This window comes from Rhinatrema bivittatum, chromosome 1 (assembly GCF_901001135.1).
Source record: "Rhinatrema bivittatum chromosome 1, aRhiBiv1.1, whole genome shotgun sequence".
Classification (NCBI taxonomy): domain Eukaryota; kingdom Metazoa; phylum Chordata; class Amphibia; order Gymnophiona; family Rhinatrematidae; genus Rhinatrema; species Rhinatrema bivittatum.
The window spans coordinates 312,240,037-312,264,901 of record NC_042615.1 but is presented as its reverse complement, the minus strand read 5'-3'; the positions used below and the strand labels follow the sequence as shown (position 1 = coordinate 312,264,901).

At 41.1% G+C, this 24,865-nt stretch overlaps 1 protein-coding gene across 7 annotated transcripts in view; it reads left to right on the top strand.

Moving 5' to 3' along the window:
- RAP1GDS1 (Rap1 GTPase-GDP dissociation stimulator 1) overlaps window positions 1–24,865 on the top strand; it is a 225,233-nt gene that overhangs the window by 125,023 nt on the left and 75,345 nt on the right. For all 7 annotated transcript variants that reach the window (XM_029597452.1, XM_029597458.1, XM_029597461.1 and 4 more), the window contains 2 exons: window positions 15,812–15,940; window positions 22,585–22,710. In XM_029597452.1, coding sequence (XP_029453312.1) covers window positions 15,812–15,940; window positions 22,585–22,710 — 255 coding nt within the window. The remainder of the gene's footprint in view (window positions 1–15,811; window positions 15,941–22,584; window positions 22,711–24,865) is intronic.

Sequence of the window (24,865 nt, the reverse complement as noted above, 5' to 3'; positions counted from 1 at the left end):
TGTCAGGAAGCTGCACAGATTTGGGCGGAAGCTCTCTCCCATTCGATGAACCTCAAGGCTACCTACTTACCGGGAGTGGACAATGTGCTGGCAGACAAGCTGAGTCACGTCTTTCAACCGCACGAGTGGTCTCTCAACCCCTCAGTAGCGAACTCCCTTTTTCAATAATGGGGATATCCTCGAATAGACCTCTTTGCGTCCCCACAAAACCGCAAAGTGAAAAACTACTGCTCTCTCATTCGCAGCAAACTCTCTCGACCCAGAGATGCATTCTCCCTCTAGTGGACAACTGGTCTGCTCTATGCATTCCCTCCACTTCCTCTTCTCTCAAGGACTCTTGTGAAGTTACGTCAGGGCAAGGGAACCATAATCCTGATAGTACCTCACTGGCCACGCCAAGTGTGGTTTCCAATACTTCAGGATCTCTCCATCCGCAGGCACATTCCCTTGGGAAATGACCCGTTTCTGATCTCTCAGAATGACAGGAGCCTACACCATCCCAATCTTCACGCCTTATCCCTGACGACATGGATGTTGAAAGGTTAATCCTTCAACCACTTAACCTTTCTGAACCAGTTTCCCGTGTCTTGATTGCTTCACGGAAGCCTTCCACGAGAAAATCTTACTCTTACAAATGGAAACGGTTCATGTCATGGTGCTCTTCTCAGTCCCTTGACCCCCTTTCCTGTACAATCCTGAAGTTTCTGGACTATCTCTGGCATCTATCTGAGTCAGGTCTAAAGACTTCTTCCATCAGAATGCATGTCAGTGTGGTAGCCGCCTTCCATAAAGGTGTCGGAGATGTCCCTATATCAGTACAACCCCTTGTAACACGCTTTTTAAAGGGCTTGCTCCATATCAAGCCTCCACTGCATCCTCCGGCCACTTCTTGGGACCTTAATCTTGTTTTGGGTTGGCTCATGAAACCACCATTCGAGCCTCTTCACTCCTGTGACCTTCGATATCTCAGATGGAAGGTGATTTTCCTTTTGGCTATCACTTCAGCTCGCAGAGTTAGTGAATTGCAGGCTCTAGTTACCTATCCACCTTACACTAAGCTTCTGCAGGACTGGGCGATACTCCGCACTCGCCCTAAATTCTTACCTAAGATAGTTTCGGATTTTCATCTTAATCAATCCATCATACTACCTACCTTTTTTCCCAGGCCCCATGCCAAACCAGGAGAACAGGCTCTGCATACCCTTGACTGTAAACGGGCTCTAGCGTTTTTACCTAGACCGTACAGCTGCTCACAGGGAAAGCACTCAATTGTTCGTCTCTTTCCACCCTAACAAGTTAGGGAAGCCTGTGGGTAAGCAGACTCTCTCCTGGTTAGCGGACTGCATATCCTTTTGCTATCAGCAAGCGGGCATTCCATTCCAAGACCGTGTTAAAGCACACTCTGTGAGGGCCATGACAACTTCAGTAGCATACCTACGATCGGTGCCACTTCCTGACATTTGCAGGGCTGCCACCTGGAGTTCTCCCCATACCTTTGCAGCCCACTATTGCTTGGACAAAGCCGGAAGACAAGATTCCATCTTCAGCCAGTCTGCCCTTCGTAACCTGTTTACGTGACGTACCAACACCCTTCCGCCTGCCCGGTGGGGTTCAGGATGCCCTCTACCAAATTCTGCCCCTGTTGTTGTGCCTGTTGCACACCTTTGGGTACATTTGGTGCATGTTCGGACATCCTCAGCTCGGTACTCACCCATATGTGAGGACTACCATCCTGCTTGTCCTGTGAGAAAGCAAATGTTGCTTACCTGTAACAGGTGTTCTCACAGGACAGCAGGTTGTTAGTCCTCACAAAACCCGCCCCGCAGTGTTGGGTTCGTAAAGTTTTGTTATTTTATTTTTCGGCACTGCCTGTAGCTTTCAAATAAGACTGAATGGGGATCCCTGCTGGCTGCAGGGTTGGTGCCATGCTGGGCATGCCCAGTAGGGGCCAGTCAAAGTTCTGGAAACTTTGGCAAAAAGTTTCCGTGATTGGGCTCCATCCTGATGATGTCACCCATATGTGAGGACTAACATCCAGCTGTCCTGTGAGAACACCTGTTACATGTAAGCATATATATATATATTCTTACGTAAAGTAATAACCTACTAGTATTATGGAACACTTTTTATCTGGTACCCTACCAGAGAATAACTTGTCTTATCCACGTTCATTGTAAATTAAATCTACTAAAATATTTTTGATGAAACCAGTAAGGAAAATGTTTTCTCTGTTTAAATAAGGCAAAGCAGCCCCACACACCTTCCGACAGTGCCAATGTTTCTAGAAAGCTGTGGAAAAGCCTGTAAGTGTGGGATTTGTTACTCAGCTGTTGCCGCCACATAGGAACCCCCATAGTCCTTTCTTGTACACAGATGACATTGGATGTTTTTCTCCCATGAGAGAATACAGTGTGATTAGGGCTGCCTTGTTCGCTTCATTTTCATTTTCTACCTCTACTATACTTTTCCATTGGAAAGAAATCAGTAGAACTGGGGGTCACAAAGTGAAACTCCAGGGAGGATGACTCAGAACCAATGTTAGGAAATATTTCTTCACGGTGACGATGGTGGATGCCTGGAATGCCCTTCCGGAGGAGGTGGTGAAGATGAAAACCAGTGAATTCAAAGGGCATATGAGAAACATTTTCGATCCCTAAAGGCTAGAGGATGGAAATGAAGAGAAGAGTGCATGGGGGTTACTTGCTGGTGTGGTGGTTACAACCCTTAACCAGTAAGCCTTGATACTTTACTTGTTACTGCAACATTGCTCTCTGCTCTGATGGCAGGGGGTAAAGAATTTGATTGACAGAAACCAATGAGGGCCCCAAATTTTATGGTATTAGGGAACTTATAAGCATATGGGTTACTTACTGGTGCAGCTGTTACTATCCTTAACCAATAAGCCTTGATACTTTTGATTCAGCTCCAACATTTGCTCTCTGCTTCAGTAACAAGGGGAATTTGAATTCAGACAGCAACCACCGAGGGCCCTGACTTTTACGATCTGGGGAACTAATGTGCTGACATAAGGGAAAAAACACAGGACTCCTTCTACAGCTAAGTCCATAAGCAAAGCACATCAATTTTCAGAAAGGCTCATCACCCTGTAAGAACATTGCTTGGGAATAACTGCATGGAGCAGCAGTTGCTACCCTTAAGAGAAACATGGGGTAGCCTGCATGGCACAGCAGATATTACCATAAGCTTGCTGGGCAGACTGGATGCATCATTTCATCCATTTCTGCCATTATTTCTGTTCATTTTCAATTTGGAAGTTTTGTGTTTTGTTTGTTTTTTGTTGTTGCCAGCTGCAAAGTCTACAGTTCTCTGTGTGGCCTTGAAGGCCTCCTCTGTTTTTTCTGACTTTTTGGTCTTAGAAAAACAGATATGGTAAAATCAAGAGAAATTCTAAACTCAGCACCTGGTATAATAAAATAACACATGAAACACACAATATAACACTTACATCAACATAAAATATAAATATTACAGCAGAATACAAAGCATAAGCATCATAAAATTGTTTACTCATGCATATGGTTTGAAATATGTATGTATAATATATATTTCAAAATGAAAAAATAAAAAAGGAAAAACTCCAGAACCACCTCTCTTGTTCTCTGCATCACTCACAAATCTTTATCCAAATCTTTATTCAAATTTCAAAAACATTTTTGTTATTTAATCCTCATCAGCAAGCCTGACGGCGTGCTTACCCACCACTTTCAAAGGGAAGCCGCCCTGTCTTCTAATCATTTGCGGTTTCAGTCTGTTTCAAAATGTGTGTAATTTTTAAATTTTTCTTTTTTTCAAAATTTTTAATTTTATATTCTCATAGACAGAAAAGTATTAACTCAACACCCGGCCAATGTTTCGCTATGCTTCATCAGGAGCTTTTGATATTGAAACCTTTCCCGCCATTTTTTAAAGGGAACCCATCTTCAAAACATTTCTCTCTTGCATTCACTGTTCGCTTGCCTACATCCTACATAGAAAATACTTCAATCAATATATGTTTAAACCAAGTGAACACTTATCTTGTGTTGGTAGGGCACACTCCAACCTTCTCACAGGGCGACTCGCGTCTCGACTGATTTGAATCCAACGGGAAAAGAGACCATTTTTACGTGAGCTGTCAACTTAAAAGGAAAACGGCCACCAATCAGAAAAGCCGTCAACGAAGTGACGTCAGACTCGACGTAGCCTCTCATAGGAAAACATTCAATTCTTGTTCAGCATTTAGCCCTTTAGGATATAGAGAATCCAAATAGTGTATCCACTTCTGCTTGGCTTGCAAAAGCTTCTTATTCAAATCTCTCTCCCCCCCCCCCCCCCCCCCCCCCGCCCCGCCAGTGTGGCAAAATTTGCTGAATTACACACACTTTCAAATCAATGAATTTGTGTTCTTTCTCTAGGCAATGAGTAACTATCGGAGCATTGACACGTTTAGTGGCCAAACTTGACCGATGTTCAATCATCCGCACGCTCAATTGCCGTGTAGTTTTGCCAACATAGATCAATTCACATGGGCAAATGATAATATATATTACCCCTGTAGATGTGCACGAAGTAAACGGTTTCAAAACTATAATCACTGGGGGAGATGTAATTGACACCTGTGTAGTATCCCACATGATGTCACATACCGAGCATTTTCCACAGGCTTTATGCCTGCCCGGCTCATGTCTTATTTGTATAGATGTTGAATCGGAATGTACAAGTTGGTCTTTAAGAATAGATCCTTTAGTGTAGGTGAATCTTGGACCAGACTCAAATTCACTGTGATTCTGTAAAATGTGCCAATTATAGGAGATCACTTCTTTTATCATTGATGCCATCGGGGAAAAGGGAATCACACATGTGACAGTCTCTGTGTTCTCATCTATTGTTCGTGGCAAGAACAGCCAATCTCTGTTCACAAACTTGGCTCTTCGATAAGCATGTCTCACACAGGGTTTGGGATAACCTCTTTCCAAGAAATGACCACTTAGGTCAGCTGCATGTTTTTGATATTCTTGTTTAGATGAACATAAACGCCGTATCCGAAGGAATTGACTCGGTAAATTCTCTTTCAGCCACCGTGGATGTGCACTTGTAAAATGCAGAAAGGTGTTACTGCTCACAGGTTTCCAATATAAAGATGTCTCAAAACCATCCTTCACTTTATGAATCGTGATATCCAAAAAATTAATCATTTCAGATTGAAAGTTGCTGTAAAACATAGACAGGGATTACGTGTATTTCAACCAACCTAAAAAAAAGGAGAATTGTGCTTGTGTCCCCTGCCATAAAATGAGAATATCATCAATGTAGTGCATCCAAGCAAAAATCTCATTAAAAAAAGGTTATGAATTATTGATCCATTTGCATTCAAAAACACCCATATATAGGTTAGCTAGCTCCCATCGCTGTCCCACATATCTGTTGGAAAAAGGATTGTTCATATGCGAAAAAAATTTTGGTCAAAGCTATTCGTAACACAGCCACAAAAATTCAGATGGTACCTGTTGAGGTTGAGGACGTATCTCAAAATAAGACATAGCAATCTCAATCATCTCTTCCTGTGGGATACAAGTATATAATGATTCCACATCAAGGGTAACCAAGGATAGTGTACTCGTATCGCAATGAATTGCTTCCAAAAAACAAATCATTTGCTGAGAATCTTTAATAAATGAGGGTAGTTCTGGCACAAATGATGCTAAAAAAAAAATGGTCGACAAATTTAGAAAGTGTTTCCAAAAGCGACCCTCTACTCGAAACAATGGGTCTGCCCGGCGGATCAACTAGCCTTTTGTGAATTTTGGTAATAGGTAAAAAATCGGAACAATGGAATGTTTCTTAATTAGAAATTGTACCTCTTACAGTGAGAAACCCTTGTTTCTCTCCTTCTTGTACCAATTTTTCAATGTCTTTAAATATAGCCATTGTTGGATCATTCTGTAAAGGGAGGTAAAATGCAGTATTTTGTAATTGGCGCTGTACTTCCTTTGTATACTGTATCCTATCTAAGAGGACTATTTTCCCCCTTTATCAGCAGGCTTAATAATTAATTTGTGATTTTCTCGCAATTCCTGAACGGCCTTTAATTCTGCAGTGGTCAAATTACAGAATCTGTGTTGACTTGTAAATTGCCGACGTAGTTGATTCAAGGTAGTCTGATAGAACGTAAAGATGATCGGATCTGGGGGACCAGGTGGCACCCATGTAGATGGATTTTTAAGTACAGACATATCCATATTTGTTGGTTGGTCCACAAAAAAATGTTTAATGTATAGTTTACGTGCAAATTTGAAAAGGGCCACCTCTAGATCAAATAATTTCGCTCTAAGGGTAGGGTTAACCCTTTGTTTAGAACACCTAATTGTGTGTCTGACAGCACCACTTTGGATAAATTCAACACTAGACCTTGCGATTTGTTTGGGACCATGTTTGTCGAAAATTGTGTGTTGCTTCTTCTGTCCACATTTTTCCTCTGCCTCTCGTATTGTATGGTCGCTGGTGGAACCAGTCTTGTGAGCCTAAAAAACGCTGATCTTGTGCTCCTAAATCATTTCTTGACTGTTGTGATTCATCACCTGAGGAGTCGTCATACCTTGATTAGAAGACCGGGCGGCTTCCCTTTGAAAGTGGTGGGTAAGCACGCCGTCAGGCTTGCTGATGCGGATTAAATAACAAAAATGTGTTTGAAATTTGGATAAAGATTTGTGAGTGGTGCAGAGCACAAGAGAGGTGGTTCTGGAGTTTTTCCTTTTTGATTTTTTTCATTTAGGATTACATGGAAAAACATTAAGCTCTTCTATTTTTTCTGTGTATATATTTCAAACCATACGTATATATTTCAAACCACTACTGGCACTGATGTAAAAAACTATCCAATTGGAGGACTATAAAGTAAAATGTACTCTGTTTAGTTATTAAATTCAACCTCACTCAATATTATAAATTTTACTTACTTTTTTCACAAAATTGACCTGTTTATTAAAAACAATCTACTTAACACTTATTCCATATAAATTAAAAGCATATCTACATCCATACCAACACTCAATACCCAATCACACAACCCACTCATTATAAAATCACCTTATTCTTAATACGTACATGCTTTACACACACCATGTAGCATTACAAAAAGATAACCATATAAACATTCCTTAAATATATAATTCAGTCCATACTCAAAGCTGAACCCACCTTCTCACTAAGGGAGAAAGATGAAATTAGCTGATTTAAGAAAACAAACTTTTTAACCACCCACCCTTCCCAATCCTACCCTATCCCAACATCTTCCCTCCCAACCCCACATTACAACGTAACCATATACACATATACAGCAAAACCAGTCCCCAGAAATTAAAAAAAAATTAATAAAAAATCAGGCCAGGTAGGGAATACCACAGGTAGACATGTAAAGGAGCATTTCCTTTAATGGTAGCCCATCTCCGTTGCTATGGGCCGGATTAAAGGGGAGGGTTGTGGGAAGGAATACCAATGATTCCTGTCGTAGGTCCTGGCTCTTCTGGCCCGCATTTGATGCTAGGGTTCTTTAGCTTGCCAGGTGGTTCTTGTCCATACTGCCCTAGCTGAAGAGATATCCCAGCTTGCAGCCCTACAGACTTGATCACTTTGAAGCCTTTGTGTAATCTTTAGCAGTGTAGTATCCTTCTCCTACCAAATAACTCATCAATCTTGGCACTTTTATTTCTTACTGTTTTACAGCATTACTCAGGAGAATGATTATTAGCTCTGAGTGACTATTATTCTCCTTTAGCTAACATGCGAGAATTCCAGCGTTCTCTTTATCAGGATCTGATAGATCAAAACTCAATATTCCTTGCCTCCAGGATCTTTATCCATAAAACTCTAGCATCAACATTGCTCTTTAATAGGTCCAGACTGGGATATAGGACAGAAAAGTCATGTTTACAGAGTTGGCTGGCCAGTTGCTTCTGCTTCTATGTGGCCTGCTAGTAGTAGAAACCAGGGTTCTGAGTCTGAATTGTTGTATAACTCGATTTAATAGCTTCATCATGGCCAGGAAGAAAGTAGGCAGCTTCAATATATGACCATACTACAGTCACAAGTTGTCTATACCGGATAATTATGACAGATACACATGCTTAAAGCATGATGACACTGATTGTAGCAATTGCTTAAGGATATCACACAGCACCATCAAGCTCCAAAATTACACCTACAGGACAATTTTTGGAAGACGTTGAAGTCCAGTGCACCATCATCTGTGCTAAGGGCATTTGTCTCATTGGCCAATGTTACATCCCCCTTGGTTCCCTAGGAGATCTGTTTTCTTTTTGAGTCCTCTCCTGCTTTGGCCTCAGCATTCTTTGAGAGAAAGCTGAACAATAGGATCATAAATGGCCCTCTCTTTGCACCTCAAGAGATGTTAAAAAAAAAAAAAAAAAAGTGCCTCATATCCAGTGCTGATGCTGACAAAACCAGTCTTTGAGACCTCTATCATAGCACTGAGCAGTATGGCATCACAATGCATGCAGCAAGACTGGCTGAGTCAAATCTGTACAGCATCAGAGTGAAAAGCTTCTCAGTAATGCTGAGCCACAAGGAATTCTGTTCTGAGGTTGAGGCAATCTCAAAAGTTCTGGTTGAATTCTTATTTTGGAGTCAAAGTCTGAGGCATTCTGGTGCTCTGTTCCCAAATCTTGGGAATCATTTTCTGAAGAGAGACTATTGGAGCCTACCATCAGACCCCTATCTTCCATAGACAAGGAACGGGTCCTCTTAAATGAAACTTGGTGTAGCTCTGCTTGACATGATTGAAGCAAAAATCGTTCTCACCAACAGGATCACCAAATTGTTATCCCAGGAATTCTAATAAATAGCGAGGCATGATCTCCCTTTGCTAAATCCATGCTGGCCCTTCCTCATTAAACTATGTTTATTTTCACAATGGAGAAAAGTGAATAGTGGAGTGCCCCAGGAATCTCTTCTGGGACCACGGAGAATATCATGGCTTTGTTTCACTCCATGGTGCAACCTCATCTTGAGTATTGTGTGCAGTTCTGGTCACCACTTTTCAAAAAGATATAGCAGAATTAGAAAAGGTACAGAGGGAAGCCTAGAGGACCAAGGATCTAAGATGGCCACAACTGCACTTGCAGCATGAGTGTTCTTCTTTTGTGCTTACCTCTTCAATCTGTATGCCTCATACCAGCTGTAAACATTGGGCGAAGGAGAGGCTTGGTCGTGCAGTCACTCTGGAGCCCCCAGCTACCAGCCCAATGGATTCTCATGTTCTCCATGTGGGAGATCAATCGGGAGTGGAGCTGCTGGGAGTTTAGACTGAGGAAGCTGCACATATCTCTCACCTGGGCTCATCCATCTCTTTCCCTGATCGTGAGGTTTGCTCCAGCTAACCCCACAGCCACCCGGGTTTCTGAATCTGCGCAGGCTGATGTCATCGCTGATGAATCCTCTGCAGGGAGCGCAATTCGGAGAGGAGGCCGATGGGGGGGGTCCTTCCCCCAGGGTGCTGACTTGATTTATCCTTCTTGGGAGTTCATTTTGGAGTCAGGAAGACTTCAAACTGTTTCGACACCGGCTGTGGATGCCTTGAATGCTGCAAGACAGCTTAAGCCGGTGAGGCCCCCTCGGATTACCCTGGACTCAATCTGGGAGGCAATTGAAGGACTTAATGCTTCAGTTTCACTGCAGATACATTCTATTTTTTTCTGAAACTAATGCCAATGAAAATAGGAAACAAGAACTAGAGAACTCCAATACTTCTATCCTACAACTGATGATTGAGATAAAAAGAAATTGGATATTGTAAAAATTTTCAAGAACTTTCTATTAGAGAAAATCAGGCTATAGATGATAAATTGGAGAACCTTAAATTGTGTGGAGTAAAAATCTATGCTTTTATAAAATTTGTCAAAAGAGCCTCACATATCTGCTAAAGATATGTTTAAAAAATATTTAGATGTTCTCAAAGTCTCAGAACAAGCAATTCCCCCACTGTCCACGTCCATACTATTTACCCCCATTTAAGAAGGGAGTAGAGGTTTATACCAAAAATCAACCCATGGAATTGTTGAAACCATCTAGGATGGACATTTCTAAAATCTTGAAGACTTCAGAGACTGATTTGGCTGAATCTGCAACAATGATTGTGACTCTTGTTTTAGAACCTGCCTGTGGTTGGATTCTCAGATTGTTCTTTAGGCATCGTTCTGTTACCTTTTTTAATTTGAAGGTTAGGGTCTTTCCGGATGTATTAAGACAAACTCAAAAGAAAACAATTCCTGATTCTTAGACCCAGAGTACTCCAGATTGGGGCTTTTTTTTCTTTAAAATTTCCCTGTAGATGTTATGACTTCTCAATTATCTGTGTTTGAGTGGCAAGGTGGTTCAGCATTCTGCTGTTGAACCTTCCACCTCTGCTTCATCCCCTAATGATCGATGTTCAGATCTCTATGTATAGATTCCCATGCTTTTGGTGCTAATTTCCCCTAGGAGCTTATAAAGTTATTGTTTACTTGTGGGTTGTGTAATTGGATCCTGTATTGAGGACTTGGGGAAAACAGAGAAATATGTTCTTGCTTTACCTTTTTTTAGATTCTACTGTGTTCCTGTAATACCCATGATATGTCAAGATTTTTCTTGTATTTTTCTTTGAAATTGCATAAATAAAATAAAAAAAAAAAGTTTACAGAGAAGGGTGACAAAAATGATAAAGGGGATGGAATGATTCCCCTAAGAGGAAAGGCTAAAGAGGTTAGGACTCTTCAGCTTGAAGAAGAGACAGCTGAGGGGAGATATGATAGAGGTTTATAAAATGAGTGGAATGGAATGAGTAAACATTAACCAGTTTACTCTTTCAAAAAGTACAAAGAGTAGGGGGAACACAATTAAGTTACTAGGTAATACTTTTAAAACTAATAATCCTTTTGCTCAATAAACAGATTTTTCCTAAAAATAAGAGAGAATATTCTTGTACTCAACGCATAAATTAAGCTCTGGAATTTGTTGCCAGAGGATGTGGTGAATGCTATTTGTGTAGCTGTGTTTAACAACCGTTTGGACAAGTTCCTGGAGGAAACGTTTATAAACCATTATTAAGGTACAGATGCAGAAATCCACTATCTTATTTCTGGGAATCTATCTACCCCTTGGGATCCTGCCAGGTAATTGTGACCTGGTTTGGACTCTGTTGGCAACAGGATACTGGACTTGATGGACCCTTGGTCTGACCCAGTATGGCAAGTTTTATGCCCTTATGAATGCCCCCTAAGGATTTTGTGACAGTTCACTCTCTCAGGTGGTATGGAAGAGGATATGGAATCTCGACCCCCTGTACTTCCTGTTGATAAGAAGGCAGACCCAAAGTATCATGACATACTGAGGAATTCTACAGGCCCCATTAATCATGGCAAAGTGGCATGGTTTAATCTGCTCTAGAAAGAGACAAGAAGGGAATAACTTATGACCTTGGACATGATTCTCAAACTCTGGACATTTCTGGGAGAAACCAATTTCCAAACATTATGTTCTGACTCTTGTAATATCTGACCAGATCTGCGAGATGAAGTACTTACATAAATCCTGAAAGAGACCTAGTTTTTCTCTCAAGTTTAAATTCTGTCAACTATTGGAGACCGATAAAGCATATGAGAAACATCTGGTCCACACGACCTACAGTGCTTTTGAATGGACATCAAGGGCCTTTGCAATGATCATTAACACCCCCGGGCTTCAATGTTCAACTAAAGTTTACTGACGTGCCTTGCAGTGGTGGAATTTTCTTTGAAGATATGGCCAGAGAAGCAGCGGAACTTACAAATCACCACCATTGTATACTGAAGACAAACAACCATTATCTAAGGAATCTCACTTGTATGACTAGGTGAATCTGTTTGTCTTCAGAGAAGCACAGGTGCTTATGTGCAACAGGTGTTCTCTGAAAGCAGCAGTTCATCAGTCACACAATTCCACCCACCTCCTCTTTTGGAAGAGTTCTCCTCTCCCAAAGTCAATCTGATTCATAGAACTGGCAGGAACTGCAATGCATAAACAATAAAAGACCTTTCCAGAACAACCTCTTTGGTACCATGCATGATCAAGTGACCCACTTGTGTTACTGGTGAACTGCTGTTTTCAGAGTGCACTTCTAGCAATTAAGCAGCTTCCCTTTAGCAGGCAACCATTTTTCATTACTACATAATTATTTTTCCTTTATGCTTTTTTTTTTTATTTGATTGTTCTTTCTGCTTAGCATGCCAGGTAAAACATAACAGATTTTGAAATGTTTTCAAATCTTTTTATCACTCAGATGCTTGTTGTATAACAAATAAATATTGGCACATACTTGGTTGTGAGTTATTTCTTTCCATGCACATATCTAATTTGTGAGGAATTTATTTTACATTGTAATATAAATGCAAATATTTCCTATTTTACTAGCTTTATATAAAAATATCCCTTTTGTAATTTGTATACTATATAAGCTCCAGTGAAGAATATTATATATGTAATATAACTACTCAAGAAAATGAAAGGCACTGTTTGCTTCATTTATAACAATATAATAAAGATGGGCTAGTAAAAAAATAAAAAATAAAAAACAAAACACGATTGAGTAGTTCAGGATTATTTATATAAAATGTACATGCCAAAGTAAGTTATTGGAAGTCATTTTGGTGCTAAGAAGCATGACTTCTTAGTAGTTCCAACCAGAGAGAGATCTGAGAATCTATTTTCTTTCAGCATTAAATTCTAGAATTGCTACACCAGTAAGAACTTAGCTTAAGTGATTTGGTGAAGTGAAACCATGATTGAGCTGTAAATAATGAAAAGGTAGTAAAAGTGCATAGTCCATCTGTATTCTTTAATTCAGCATGAGCTTTACCTGTAGAATGTTATCACAAAGCAATGTATATTGTCAGTCTGATCTTTATAATTTATCTGGTGTCTTTAAGTTATAAAAAAAAAAAAGTGATAGACCTAGGTGTACTTAATTCCCACTATTAATAGAGAAAATGGCTAAAAAAGTAATTTAAACAGTTTTAATGAGACCTTTGGTTTACCAGTCAATGAAAAGAAATATGGCATTGCATGCACATAGAAATTTAGTCTCATTTAGAAATCATAAAGTTATAACAGATACTAAATTATATCTCATGATTAAAGATTGCTAACAAAAATATTTTACTCCATATTTCTAAATTGATGAAACGCTTTAAAAGTAAGACACTGTTCTGTTTGTCATCTATATGATAAATAACTTTTAAAATTACTTTTTGTAAATGTCATGACCACAGAGGATTTTCTTATTGTCTTAAACAAAAGAATCACAGTTTCAAGTTATTTTGTTTATATCATACACAAGAATATAAAAATATTTTAGCCAGCATATAATCACCTGATACACAAACAATAAAAGCCCCACCTCTTAACAGTGATTGCTAGTACTCTTAAAATACTTATTTCCCAATTAGTGTTTTATTTTTAGTTTAAAAGTAGTAGTAAAAATCATATTGATTTTACTGATGACATGGTGACTGTAACATGGTTATTTTATTGTTTTAAAACTTATTTGAAATTTGTAAAAAAAAAAAAAAAAAAATGCTAATTTAATATAGTCATCTCATATCCTCTCAAGTAGTAGTAGCATTCCTTCAGTTGCTAAGATGGTAAAATGTAGGACACTTTAAAAAAGCTTCCGTTGTGAAACTCCATGAAAATAACTAACATTCAAAATAACTGATTATAGTGGGATTAATGAATAAACTCTTCACTATGCATTTCCTCCTTTTCCAGTCTCGCACCAAAAATAAATGCTTCTCACAATGAGCTACGTTTTACTAGTCTGCCAGCCTTATTGATGATTGAATACAGAAAAAAGTACTTGGAATCTGTTGTAAGCATTATGAAACACTTGCATGTTGCTTTGCATCTCTGCTGTACTTTTTACACTTTGCAGATACCAACACATTGTAACCTAATATGTTTTGCTTTTATTCTAAAGTAATCGCTACTTTTGATGTATGTTCTATGATAAGATGCTGCTAAATTTATTCCATTGAGCCACCATAACTTGATGCTGTAGGACAGGAAGAAATTGTGACTCTGACATGCTACAAATCTGTCATTCATGATATTTTAAATGAAACAAAGCTATATTAATATTTAATTTACATATGTATCGGTTAACCTGACATCCTTAGTGTGTAGAATTTGAGGTCTGGATTTGCCTCACCAGGGTAGAAGTCACAAAGACAAAAAAAAAAAAAATTGGGGCTTAGAAGGATAAATCAGAGACTGCAAACAGGGAGTGTCCCCTCCCACAATCACAAACTCAGGGGGAAATGGCTGCTATAAAACACAACATTGCTGTTATAAATCACTTTGTATTAAAAGAATTAAAATGTTTTGGGTAGCTTAGGATAGAGGTCCCCAAAAGTTTTAAGGAAAGGGCCACATGCAGCATTTCAAATCGTCAAGAGACAAAGGAGGGTCCCTCTAAATTTTGATGAGTTGGGGGGGAGGAGGAAAAGGAAGGGTTCTGGCTGTTTCAGTGATTTTAACTTTTGTGAAAGGGGAGGACAGGGAGCAGGATTCCCTCAGAGGTATGGCAGATAGAATGTCAGTAAAAATATTTCTAGCAAGATGGCTTAGGACATTTTTGCAAATTATGGGTTTCCCTGATTATTCCTGTTTACAGTTGAGGGGATCTCATAGGGCATTGTTTGCTAATTAGCTAGTTAAAGGGGAATATACTTGAACATGGTCAAGTTTGCAATTTTTTTGTGCATTATTCCTGCCTAAAATTGAACAGATTAAGGTTTTGATCTAAAATATCACTCCAAATCAGCTATTATTGGATAGGCAGACTATTATGGATTGCAGTGTTGGATCACACATAAATAATCTGTGTAAATCGTTAAAAAAATATAGTATCCTCAATACAGTGCTGTTCTTGCTTTGATTTGTTTTTTTGGGTCATGCTAACAACTCTGCCTCCCTACTAATGCATATATTTAATGTGGTTTTGAATTGTGCTGGTCATGCCGATTTCTATTCCTGTCTAAACTAAACACATTCTTTAAAAAGAAGTGTCTGTTCTCATAATAAACTCCTCAGTATTATCCATATTATTTACTTAGAAAAATATCATTTTAATCTTTTATATTAATTTAGATGAGCTACCTTGCCACAAAAATCAGGTAAATTACCAAATAGTATCGCATCAGAATGTTTGTGTTCTCCAATCTCTTATTTGTAATATCTGTGTTATGTTCTTTCTCTACAGATGTCTATCAGCTTTTCCTTCTAATGAAAACAGAAGGAAACTGGTTATAAATAACCTGCTTTTCCAAAAGTTGTCTTCTGGTTTCTTAATGATCATTCAGCCCCTTTCTATTTTGCAGCAAATAATTTAATGTACCACTTGCTTTTCTTGGTGGCTTGGAATGACTCTTCTTAAATTTTCCAGTTTCTTGCCTGATTTAATTTTCATTTTCTTTAAGCTGTGATTAGCATCTGCGTGTCAATGCATTAATATGTGCCTTTTGTTTGAGTGTCAAAATAACACCTACGCTCTGTTTCGGTTTTGAATTTTAGGAGGATTACTATAAAGTAAGGTAATCTAGTAAATGGGAGGTGCATTCAAGTTTATCTGTTTGCTTCAGTTTCATTAGCTAATCAAATCTAAGGATAGAATGTTATCCATGCTGATTTTTCTAACATCCTTCTCTGGAAAAAAAAAGTTTGGTGCAGAAAGCAATTTGTCTTATTGTGTACACTAATGTTAGTTTGAAATCTTTGTATCTAGATTCCTTGCAAGCGCAGCTTGTTAATATGGGTGTAATTCCTACACTAGTGAAGTTGTTGGGCATTCATGGCCATAACTCAGCTCTCACAGAAATGTGCCTTGTTGCATTCGGCAATTTAGCAGAACTGGGTAAGTCCTTTAATGTGAACTTAGTATTCACTTAGTTTATCTGAAAAGCTGTCTTACTAAGTCAATCATCTGATAATATCTCTAAATAAATAATAATTTGTAAAGTAGGTGGTATGATTTGTTGTTTTTATGGGAAAAGTGTTCCTTATTCGCTGTATGTTTGGTTTGTTGTTAAAATCTTGCATATCTCAACACAGAGCAACAACTGTTTTCCTGGGATGTAGGACATGCTTTATAAAGTGACTTATATAGTCATGCAAAGTATCCTCTCCCCCCACCCCTTCTTTGTTAATTCATCAGATATATGTAGTTCAGAAGTATAAAGGCAGAAGTGATCAAATAAAAAAAATGTTAGATGTTAGAAAAATTGAGGAAATTTTCAAACTGTCCATAGTGAGGCAAAGTCTGCTGGTAACTTTTCAACCATGGATCTTGTACTGATTTTCAAAGAGAAAGTACACACATACTTTCACTTAGAAACAGATGCAAAAGTACATCCAGAAATTAGCACCTGCTATTGTACAGGTATTTTTTTCCATGGAAAACGCATAGAGTTAAAAAAAAATACAATCTACATATGTTTTTCTATCCATCCCCCCCCCCCCCCGCCCCCCCCAAAATGTAGCCTTGTGGGACACGAGGTAGACTTGAGGGAGGGCAACCTTTCAGACTATTTACACACGTAAATCGCTATTTACCCCTATAAATGGCATTCAGAGTTGTCCTCTTTGACACTGGATAGTGAAAATCTGGCTGCTTCTGATTCTACATGCACAATGGTTTTGTAGAGATATTAGAACATATGCTCTACTTTAATTATATAGGTCTGTAAGTTTGGTTTTTTTGTTTGGATTTTTTTTTTTTTAATGAAATGTTTCACATCCCCTCCACTCTGTTTAAAAACATGACACTCATCTAGGATTGCATGATGAGAGATGACAGCAAATTATGAACCCTAAAGGGAATATTCAGTTTTAGTGGTTTCAGCTAAAAGATCTTCTTAAGCTATGCTTGAGAAAGTTTGGCACTAAACCCTTTCTCTCTAGCATTCTGGAATTTAGTATAATCTCTTACATTTAAATATCTTCTGTGAAGTCATTCAGAAACTTAATTTTTGTCCAACTTGGGTCCATTTTTAATGTCAGAATGTCTTTTTGAGACTTTTCAAACTTTGTTTTTGAGTCATTTTGCAGGTAATTAAACACCATCAGGCCGATGCAATATCAGTGCATAAAAAAACATGCGTCCAAACTGGACGCACATTTTTTTTGAACACGCGCACATCCACCTGTCCTGGGCGCTCAATGCAATAGGCAAAAGAGCTGCCGCACTAAAAGGGGACGTGCAGTGGGTAATGTGTGCGTCCCTAGCGCTCTGCATCAGGCACCCAGGAGAAGTGGCTGTGCATCTAGAACAGCCTGGCCAGAGCTCCCTCCCCCACCACCGACAGACTTGTTTCAGGTCAGGCTTCTGAAAGGGGATTGGTCCTTTTACTGATGTGACAGTGAATGGACCAATTGGCAGGAAGAGGAGGAGTGAATAGATTAATATCAAGTGCCCAACACTTAATATATTCACTCCTTCACTCACTGCCGGCAGGGGTTCCAGTTGAACAGACCTTGGGGATGCTGCTTTCTGTGGTTCCTCATATGAGAAACCACAGGATTTTTTTTTTTGGTTAAGTCCTTGAGAGGGACATAATTCTGCTTTCTGTCAGGTCAATACTGTAAAGTGCGGTTGGAGATTCTTCGTCTGCAACTCGCTGTGGGCGCACAATTGGGACGCGTAAAGCGATCCTGCGATACAGTCTCCAGTTTCACTCGTCCTTAGCGCTTCTTGAAACCAACGCATAACCCTTTCCGCACCCAGCATGTATATCATATGTAAAGGAAGGAATTAGCTATTTAGTGAAGGAATTAGCTATTCCCTCCCGATACTGTGACACGCGCTCCGATTATCTCCTTTGTAACCCGCTATTTTGCCGCGTCCTTAGCCTGTTAGTTTACCGCCTACCCTCTACCTGGTGTTAGTCCTGCACCATGGACGACCTCCATATATACTAACCCGCTTTCAAACTGCATTCAGCCCTTCTTTTTGCATGAACGATGCTGCACGGAACTCCGATTGCATTAGTTATTTGCTTTAAAAAATTATTTCATCCCGCATGTTCCGTATGGGAGCTGACAGCGGCTTACAAAAAAAATTACTAAAGTTGTTTATTTTTATATATATATATATATATATATATATACACACACACCTTGTCACTTTCCGAATCTCCCATCTCCACACGGGCAGTCATCGAGGCGGGAGCCGGCGGGCGCGCGTTCGATCCAGGTGGCGGCGGGAGGCTGGGCGCGCGTTTATCCGGGAGCCGGCGGGCGGGTGGGCGTGCATTCATCCAGGTGGAGGGAGCCGACGGCGAAAGCGGCCTCCGGCAGCCCCCGCTGGCAGTGAATGAATGCGCGCCTGTGCGACCCCTGCAATTTCGGCGCTCAAGGCGACGTCAAGTGTCGTGATGTCACACCTTGAGCGTCGAAATCGAACGGGTCGCACAGGCGCGCATTCATTCACTGCCGGCGGGGGCTGCCGGAGGCCGCTTTCGCCGCCGGCTCCCTCCGCCTGCATGAATGCACGCTCACCCGCCCGCCGGCTCCCGGATAAACGCGCGCCCAGCCTCCCGCCGCCACCTGGATCGAACGAGCGCCCACCCGCCCGCCGGCTCCCGGATAAACGCGCGCCCACCCTCCCGCCGCTGCCTGGATCGAACGCGCTCCCGCCGCCATGTGGATGAATGCACGCCCACCCGCCCGCCGGCTCCCGGATAAACGCGCGCCCACCCTCCCGCCGCCACCTGGATCGAACGCGCTCCCGCGGCCGCCTGGATGAACGGCCCACGGACTCCGCCCCCCCCCACCCTCCTTCTCCTCCTCCTCCTCCTCCTCCTCTCTCCCTCCCTCCCTCTGCGACCCAAGAAGTTAGCGAGAGCCGATCGATCCGGGGTTAGTTCAGAATCTGTCCCTTACCGGAGGGAACCAAGGACCTGACACGAGCTGGAATCGTAGCCAGCCTCGTCTCCTGCAAAATAGTGGGAGGAAAAGGGCGCCGAGCAGCGCCGCTGTGCAAGAGGGCACAGCTGAGGACGTCTAGCAGGTGCGAGCTTCAAGGGGGCAAGGGGGGGGGGGTGTGTGCCAAACATAACCTCCCCCTGAAGAAGCCAGCGCTTGTGCGCAGCCAGGTCGTGTTGGCAAACAGCTACCGCCTGCCAATTTGGCTCTCTCTCTTCGGTGGGGGGGGGGGGCGTGCATGTGTCGGTGGGGGAAGGGCTGCATGAATCTCTATTTCTGTACTCGGGAGGGAGGGAGGGAGGGGGGAAGGCATAGTTGGGGAAGGGGCTGTTTGGATTTGCAGCCTGGCTGCTGAGTGTGTGTGTGTGTGGTGTGTGAGTGAGTGAGTGTAACCCTTGCTGCCGCCGCCGCCTGGATGAATGGGCGCCCACCCACCCGCCGGCTCCCGCCGCCGCCTGATCGAACGCGCGCCCGCCGACTCCCGCCAGTAAGTTTACTTTTTTTTTTTACACTTTATTCCCTTTTGTTTTAATTTTCGCCCTGCGCCTTGCTTTGGGAGGGGGGGAACCATCCACTTCCTGGTACCTGTCATTTCAAATGACACTTGAAATGACATTTGAAATGACAGGTACCAGCCTACCCCAGGATACTGTATAGGCGCTGAATACACCGCCTATACAGTAAAAGGGGTTTCGCTTCATGGATGCGCGTTGAGCACGGGTTGGACGCGGCTTGCATTTGCAAGCAATTTGAATAGAGTATCGAGTGGTATGTGAAGAGAACTGTGCGTGCAGGGAACGAGGGTGCGCCCGGCACTGCCGCACTCTTTCTACCGCGGCCTTAGAGTATCGACCTGTGTGGTTGCTCCTATTTAGTATCGCTAGGATACTAATAGGAGGAATCACAGACAGGATGTTTTTTTATCAGCCCTTGAGTATGCATGCTTTATTGCCTGCTCCCGGGCAGGTGTTAAATTTGCAGCATTAGAATGGGTGCTATGGCTGCGCTGCAGTTTTTTGCATCTGGGTGATAGCTAGCAGCCTTATCAACATGAATTTACATGTGATAAGCACTATTAACTACGCACTGGTTTGGACGAGCTAATCCCCTTATTGCATAAGGGGTTTTGGACACACATCCAAAGCCATGTGCTAAGCCAAGCATACTATATTGCATCGGCCTATATCACTGTGACTCCATCTATTTATTTGTTTATTTATATGCTGTTGTAATAGGTCTGAAATTTTATTTTTGAGTTCTTTCAGAACCCTGGGGTGTGTGCCATCCAGTTCAGGTATTTTACTACTCTTCAATGGTCCAACAGACTCCCTTGCAGGCTTCCTGCTTCAGATTTTTTTTTTTTTTTTAAGTTTTTGAGTTCTTGCCTCTATGGCCAGCTTCTTTTCAAATTCTCTTAGCATGTCTTATCAATGTTTTACATTTAACTTGCCAGTGCTTATGCTTTTTCCTATCTTCATCAGATGGATCTTTCTTCCAATTTTTGAAGGAAGATCTTTTGGGTAAAATAGCCTCTTTCACCTCACCTTTTAACCATACCGACAATCGTATGGCCTTCCTGCCACCTTTCTTAATGCTGATGCATGGAATACATCTGGACTGGACTTCTAAGCTGGTATTTTTTAACAGTGGCCAGGCCTGTTGTACACTCCTTAACCTTTGTAGCTGCACCTTTCAGTTTTTTCTATTTTTCTCATATCAAAGTTTCCCTTTTGAAAGTTTAGTGCTAGAACTGTGGATTTACTTATTGTCCCCATACCAATCTTTAATTCAATTTTGATTATGATCAATATTGCCAAGCGGCCCAACCACCGTTACCTCTCTCACCAAATCCTGTGCTCCCCTAAGAATTAAATCGAAAATAGCTCACTCTCTCATCTGTTCCTGAACCAATTGCTCCATAAAGCTATCATTTATTCCATCCATTAATTGAAATCTCCCATTATTACTGCAATAGCAATTTGGTTAACCTCCCTAATTTCTCTTAGCATTTCATTGTCCATCCAGGTCCAGCGCAAGCTTATTAGGTAGCCTAGATGAACCTTCTGACTTGCGCACCCCCCCCCCCCCCCCCCCCCAATCATGCTGCCCTCCCAGTCTCAGACCTGACTCGTACCTCATTCGCACCTGCCGAGTGTGTGCTTCTCTGGTTCACGAGCAGGATGGGCACTGCTCACAGCCCACTTAATCTCTACTCCTCTTTGTCATGAGCAGGATAGGCTCCACTTGTGGCCCCACATGGCTGCCCTTCAGCGCCCCCTAATGGTTGACACCTGAGGCGACAGCTTAGTTCACCTAATAGGATGTGCCATCTTATCATTTTGACCAAGTGTATGGTAGTATCTCCTATCAATATATTCTTCCCCAACACATAAGAGATTTCTACCCATAAAGATTCTTTTGTGCATTTAGTCTCTTGCAGAGTCTTTATGGCCATCCCGGACTTAAAGCGCCATTTCCCCCACCAAGTTTCACCTCCCTATCATTGCAATATAATTTGTACCCAAGTATATCATTATTCCATTGATTATTCTCCTTCCACCATGTTTCTGAGGTGCCAATTGTCTATCTCATCATTCACTGCTATACACTCGCTCTTTCCCATCTTCTTAGTAGACATCTAGCATTGGCATATAGATGTTTCAACGTGTGTGTTTTGTTTGTATTAACCTGGTTTTCAGTTGTCAGGGATAATTTGGAATATTTTAGTTCTGGTGATTCTATACTTTTAGGCACATGGACTATTTTGCTTTTAATGGAACCTCTCTACTGGGATATCCAGCTCTCCTGCTTCATTAGTATCCATCAAAGATACCTCCCTCCTAACCATGTATTGCTGAGCAACTGTCTGCTTTCCTATTTTTTCTAGTTTAAAAGCCACTATCTTCTTTTTAAAAGTTAGTGCCAACAGCCTGGTTCCACCCTGGTTAAAGTGGAGCCCATCCCTTTGGAAAAACTCCCCCCTTCCCCAAAAGGTTGCCTAGTTCCATACAAAACAATCCTTTTTCCTTGCACCATCGTCTCATCCACGCATTGAGACAGTGGAGCTCTGCCTGCCTCTGGGGACCTGCACATGGAACAGGGAACATTTCAGAGAATGCTACCCTGGAGGTTCTGGATTTCAGCTTTCTACCTAAAAGCCTAAATTTGGCTTCCAGAACCTCCCTCCCACAGTTTCCTATGTTGGTGCACACACGTACCATGTCAGCCGGCTCATCTCCAGCACTGTCTAAAATCCTATGTAGGTGACACATGAGATCTGCCATCTTTGCACCAGGTAGGCAAGTTGCCAGACAGTTTTGGTGTTCTAAATAGATGATCCTTGAAAATAAGAGCCCCATTTTAAAAATTTCCCAAATAGGTGGGAGTCTATGGTGCTAAGCCTCAAGTTCAGCAGAGTTCCAGGTTCTACAGCTCTGACCTTGGGTGGGACTAACTTCCATGACCCATCAGTATGACTCAACAGAAGATACTGCCTTCACAGATCAACAGTTGCAGGTTACTAATTGTCCTTTCCCATTATTTATTTAATTTTTTAATTTTTCCTTTTTTTCACAGAATCAAGTAAAGAGCAGTTTGCTTCCACAAACATTGCTGAAGAACTTGTAAAATTATTCAAAAAGCAGACAGAACATGAAAAAAAAGAAATGATTTTTGAGGTTTTGGCTCCACTTGCAGAAAATGGTAAGAGCCTTTTTTTGTCTTTTAAATCCAACTTTTTTTTTCTGACCTTCTTATTGTGTGCAAACTGTTATATGCCTCTATCCTGTCATTAGATGATTAAACTATAAATCAGATATTTCCCAGGGAAGCAGTATTTACTTATGTAGTAGTGGTAAGAACTGCAGTGGAGATGATGGGGGGGAAAACTCATTATTTTGGTTTGTAATATAATATCCAAGATCAATTTTTTATTTAGTCCAATTTTTAAATAAGTAAAGTTCTCCAGGGCTTATTGTATGAAATGTAACTGTGCACTTGAGTCTCTATTATGAAGTGCTGCTTACAAAATAGACAACAGAATTTCAATTGATGTACTACTCATAGCAGCTAGCAGCAAATAAAGTTCAGCAGTTACAATCCAGTATACAATTCTAATATGCTCAGATATTCTGGAATTAGATAAGTCTATAGTCAAAATCCTACCTACAGAAGTTGAGATTCTGCAGCAAGGATCTGAAAATTCTGCTGCACTATTTTTTTTAAATTCTCCAGCCATTGTTACACATTTGCATGCAATTTTACACCCATGCCTTTTGCCATTTTCCTTTTGTCTTTCTTCTGACCTTACCCTCTTCCAATCTTTCCTATTCCCAATGATACTATATTTTTCTTCTTGCCTCCCCTCCTCCTATCTCCTCTCCTCTGTTCCCTCACCAGTCTCTCGTGCCCTTCAGTGTCCATCCCTTTCCCTCTAACATCTCATCTCCCTTTAGCTGTTCCTTACTTAGTCTCCTCTCTCCCACTTCCCTTCCTTTAACCTTTCTTTCCTCCTTCCTGTTCATTTTCCAGGACAGTCTTATAATTTGGAGGACTAAAGGGGAGGCTGCCTTGAGGGAATGGGAGATTTGTAACTGCTGCTGATAACACTCCGAGCCTAGTTTGGGGGGGGGGGGGGGGAGGTTAGATGTAGGTATGGGAAAGGGGAACAAATAGAGAGAGAAGTGGGAGCAGAGCTTTGTTGACTTGGGAGGCCCCCCTTAACCAAAAAGGCATTCCACTGATGCAAATAGATTTGAATTAATATCATGACAAACTACCTCCTTCCCCATCCCACCCAAGAAAGAACAATGACAACAAGCAGAAGCTTCCACTGTGGCAGCATAGGAAAAGTATGTCCATCAGGTTGCAAACTAAAGAGGTCGGTGTTCTGTGGTTCTACCACACAGGCCCAGTTCTGCACCATTTACAAAAGTATTGCAGAAAACGGGCCCTGCCAATGGTGAAGTTTATTGTGAGCACTCAGTTGAAAAATTTTGACACTTGAGCCTATTTTATAACCAGGTTTTCTCAAAGAGTATTGGTACACTTATACCTAGAACAAACTGAGATATTCATAATAAATGGATTTGCTTCAGAAGTTGGTCTTTTGACTGCTTCTGTCCTTGTGTATGCTCCCTTTCTGCTCTGTCAGAATTTATGCAGGAGATGCTACATAAAGTAATTGAATATTTGTTTCCTCTTTATAGGGCCAGATTTTCACCAATTTATGTCTGGGGGGAAAAACATTTGGTACATCTGGCCCTGTCTTAGTTTATCAACTGCATATTGCAAAGACCTATAAATCAAGAAGATGGAAAATGATGCACCTTACTACTAAAAACTAAAATAAATTACAGAAAAGGATACTATATAACTTGGCTACAGGAACCTATGGGGAGTACAGTTGCTCATAGAAGTGAGAAAAATCAGTTGTATTCCAAATAAGTCATACATTTATTTGATATTAGAGTATTTCATTTTTAATGAAATAGAGGTTTCTGTTAGAATCTGAGTTACTTGTGCCTATTTCATGAGTGAAATTTGGTAGGCTATTCAGAATAGAGGCATTTTTAATAGCCTTTCTCTAAATTGCAGTGTATGGGTATTACAAGATCTAGTTCTAGTTAAGGGAAAAGACAAGTTGTACCACATTTAAATCTCCTACTCTGCAAATAAGTAATTCCCCAGACTGTAGGAATTTTGGCTGTAGCGGGATGAAGTGAACGCCACCTCCAGGAGTGGCATGGGATGGAAGGACTAGAGCAAGTGCGAGTGGTCCATTGAGGTTGGGCTGAGTCTTTGGAGCGAGGTGCAGGTTGGGTTGAGAGTCTCTGGTGCGAGGTGCAGGTTGGGCTTG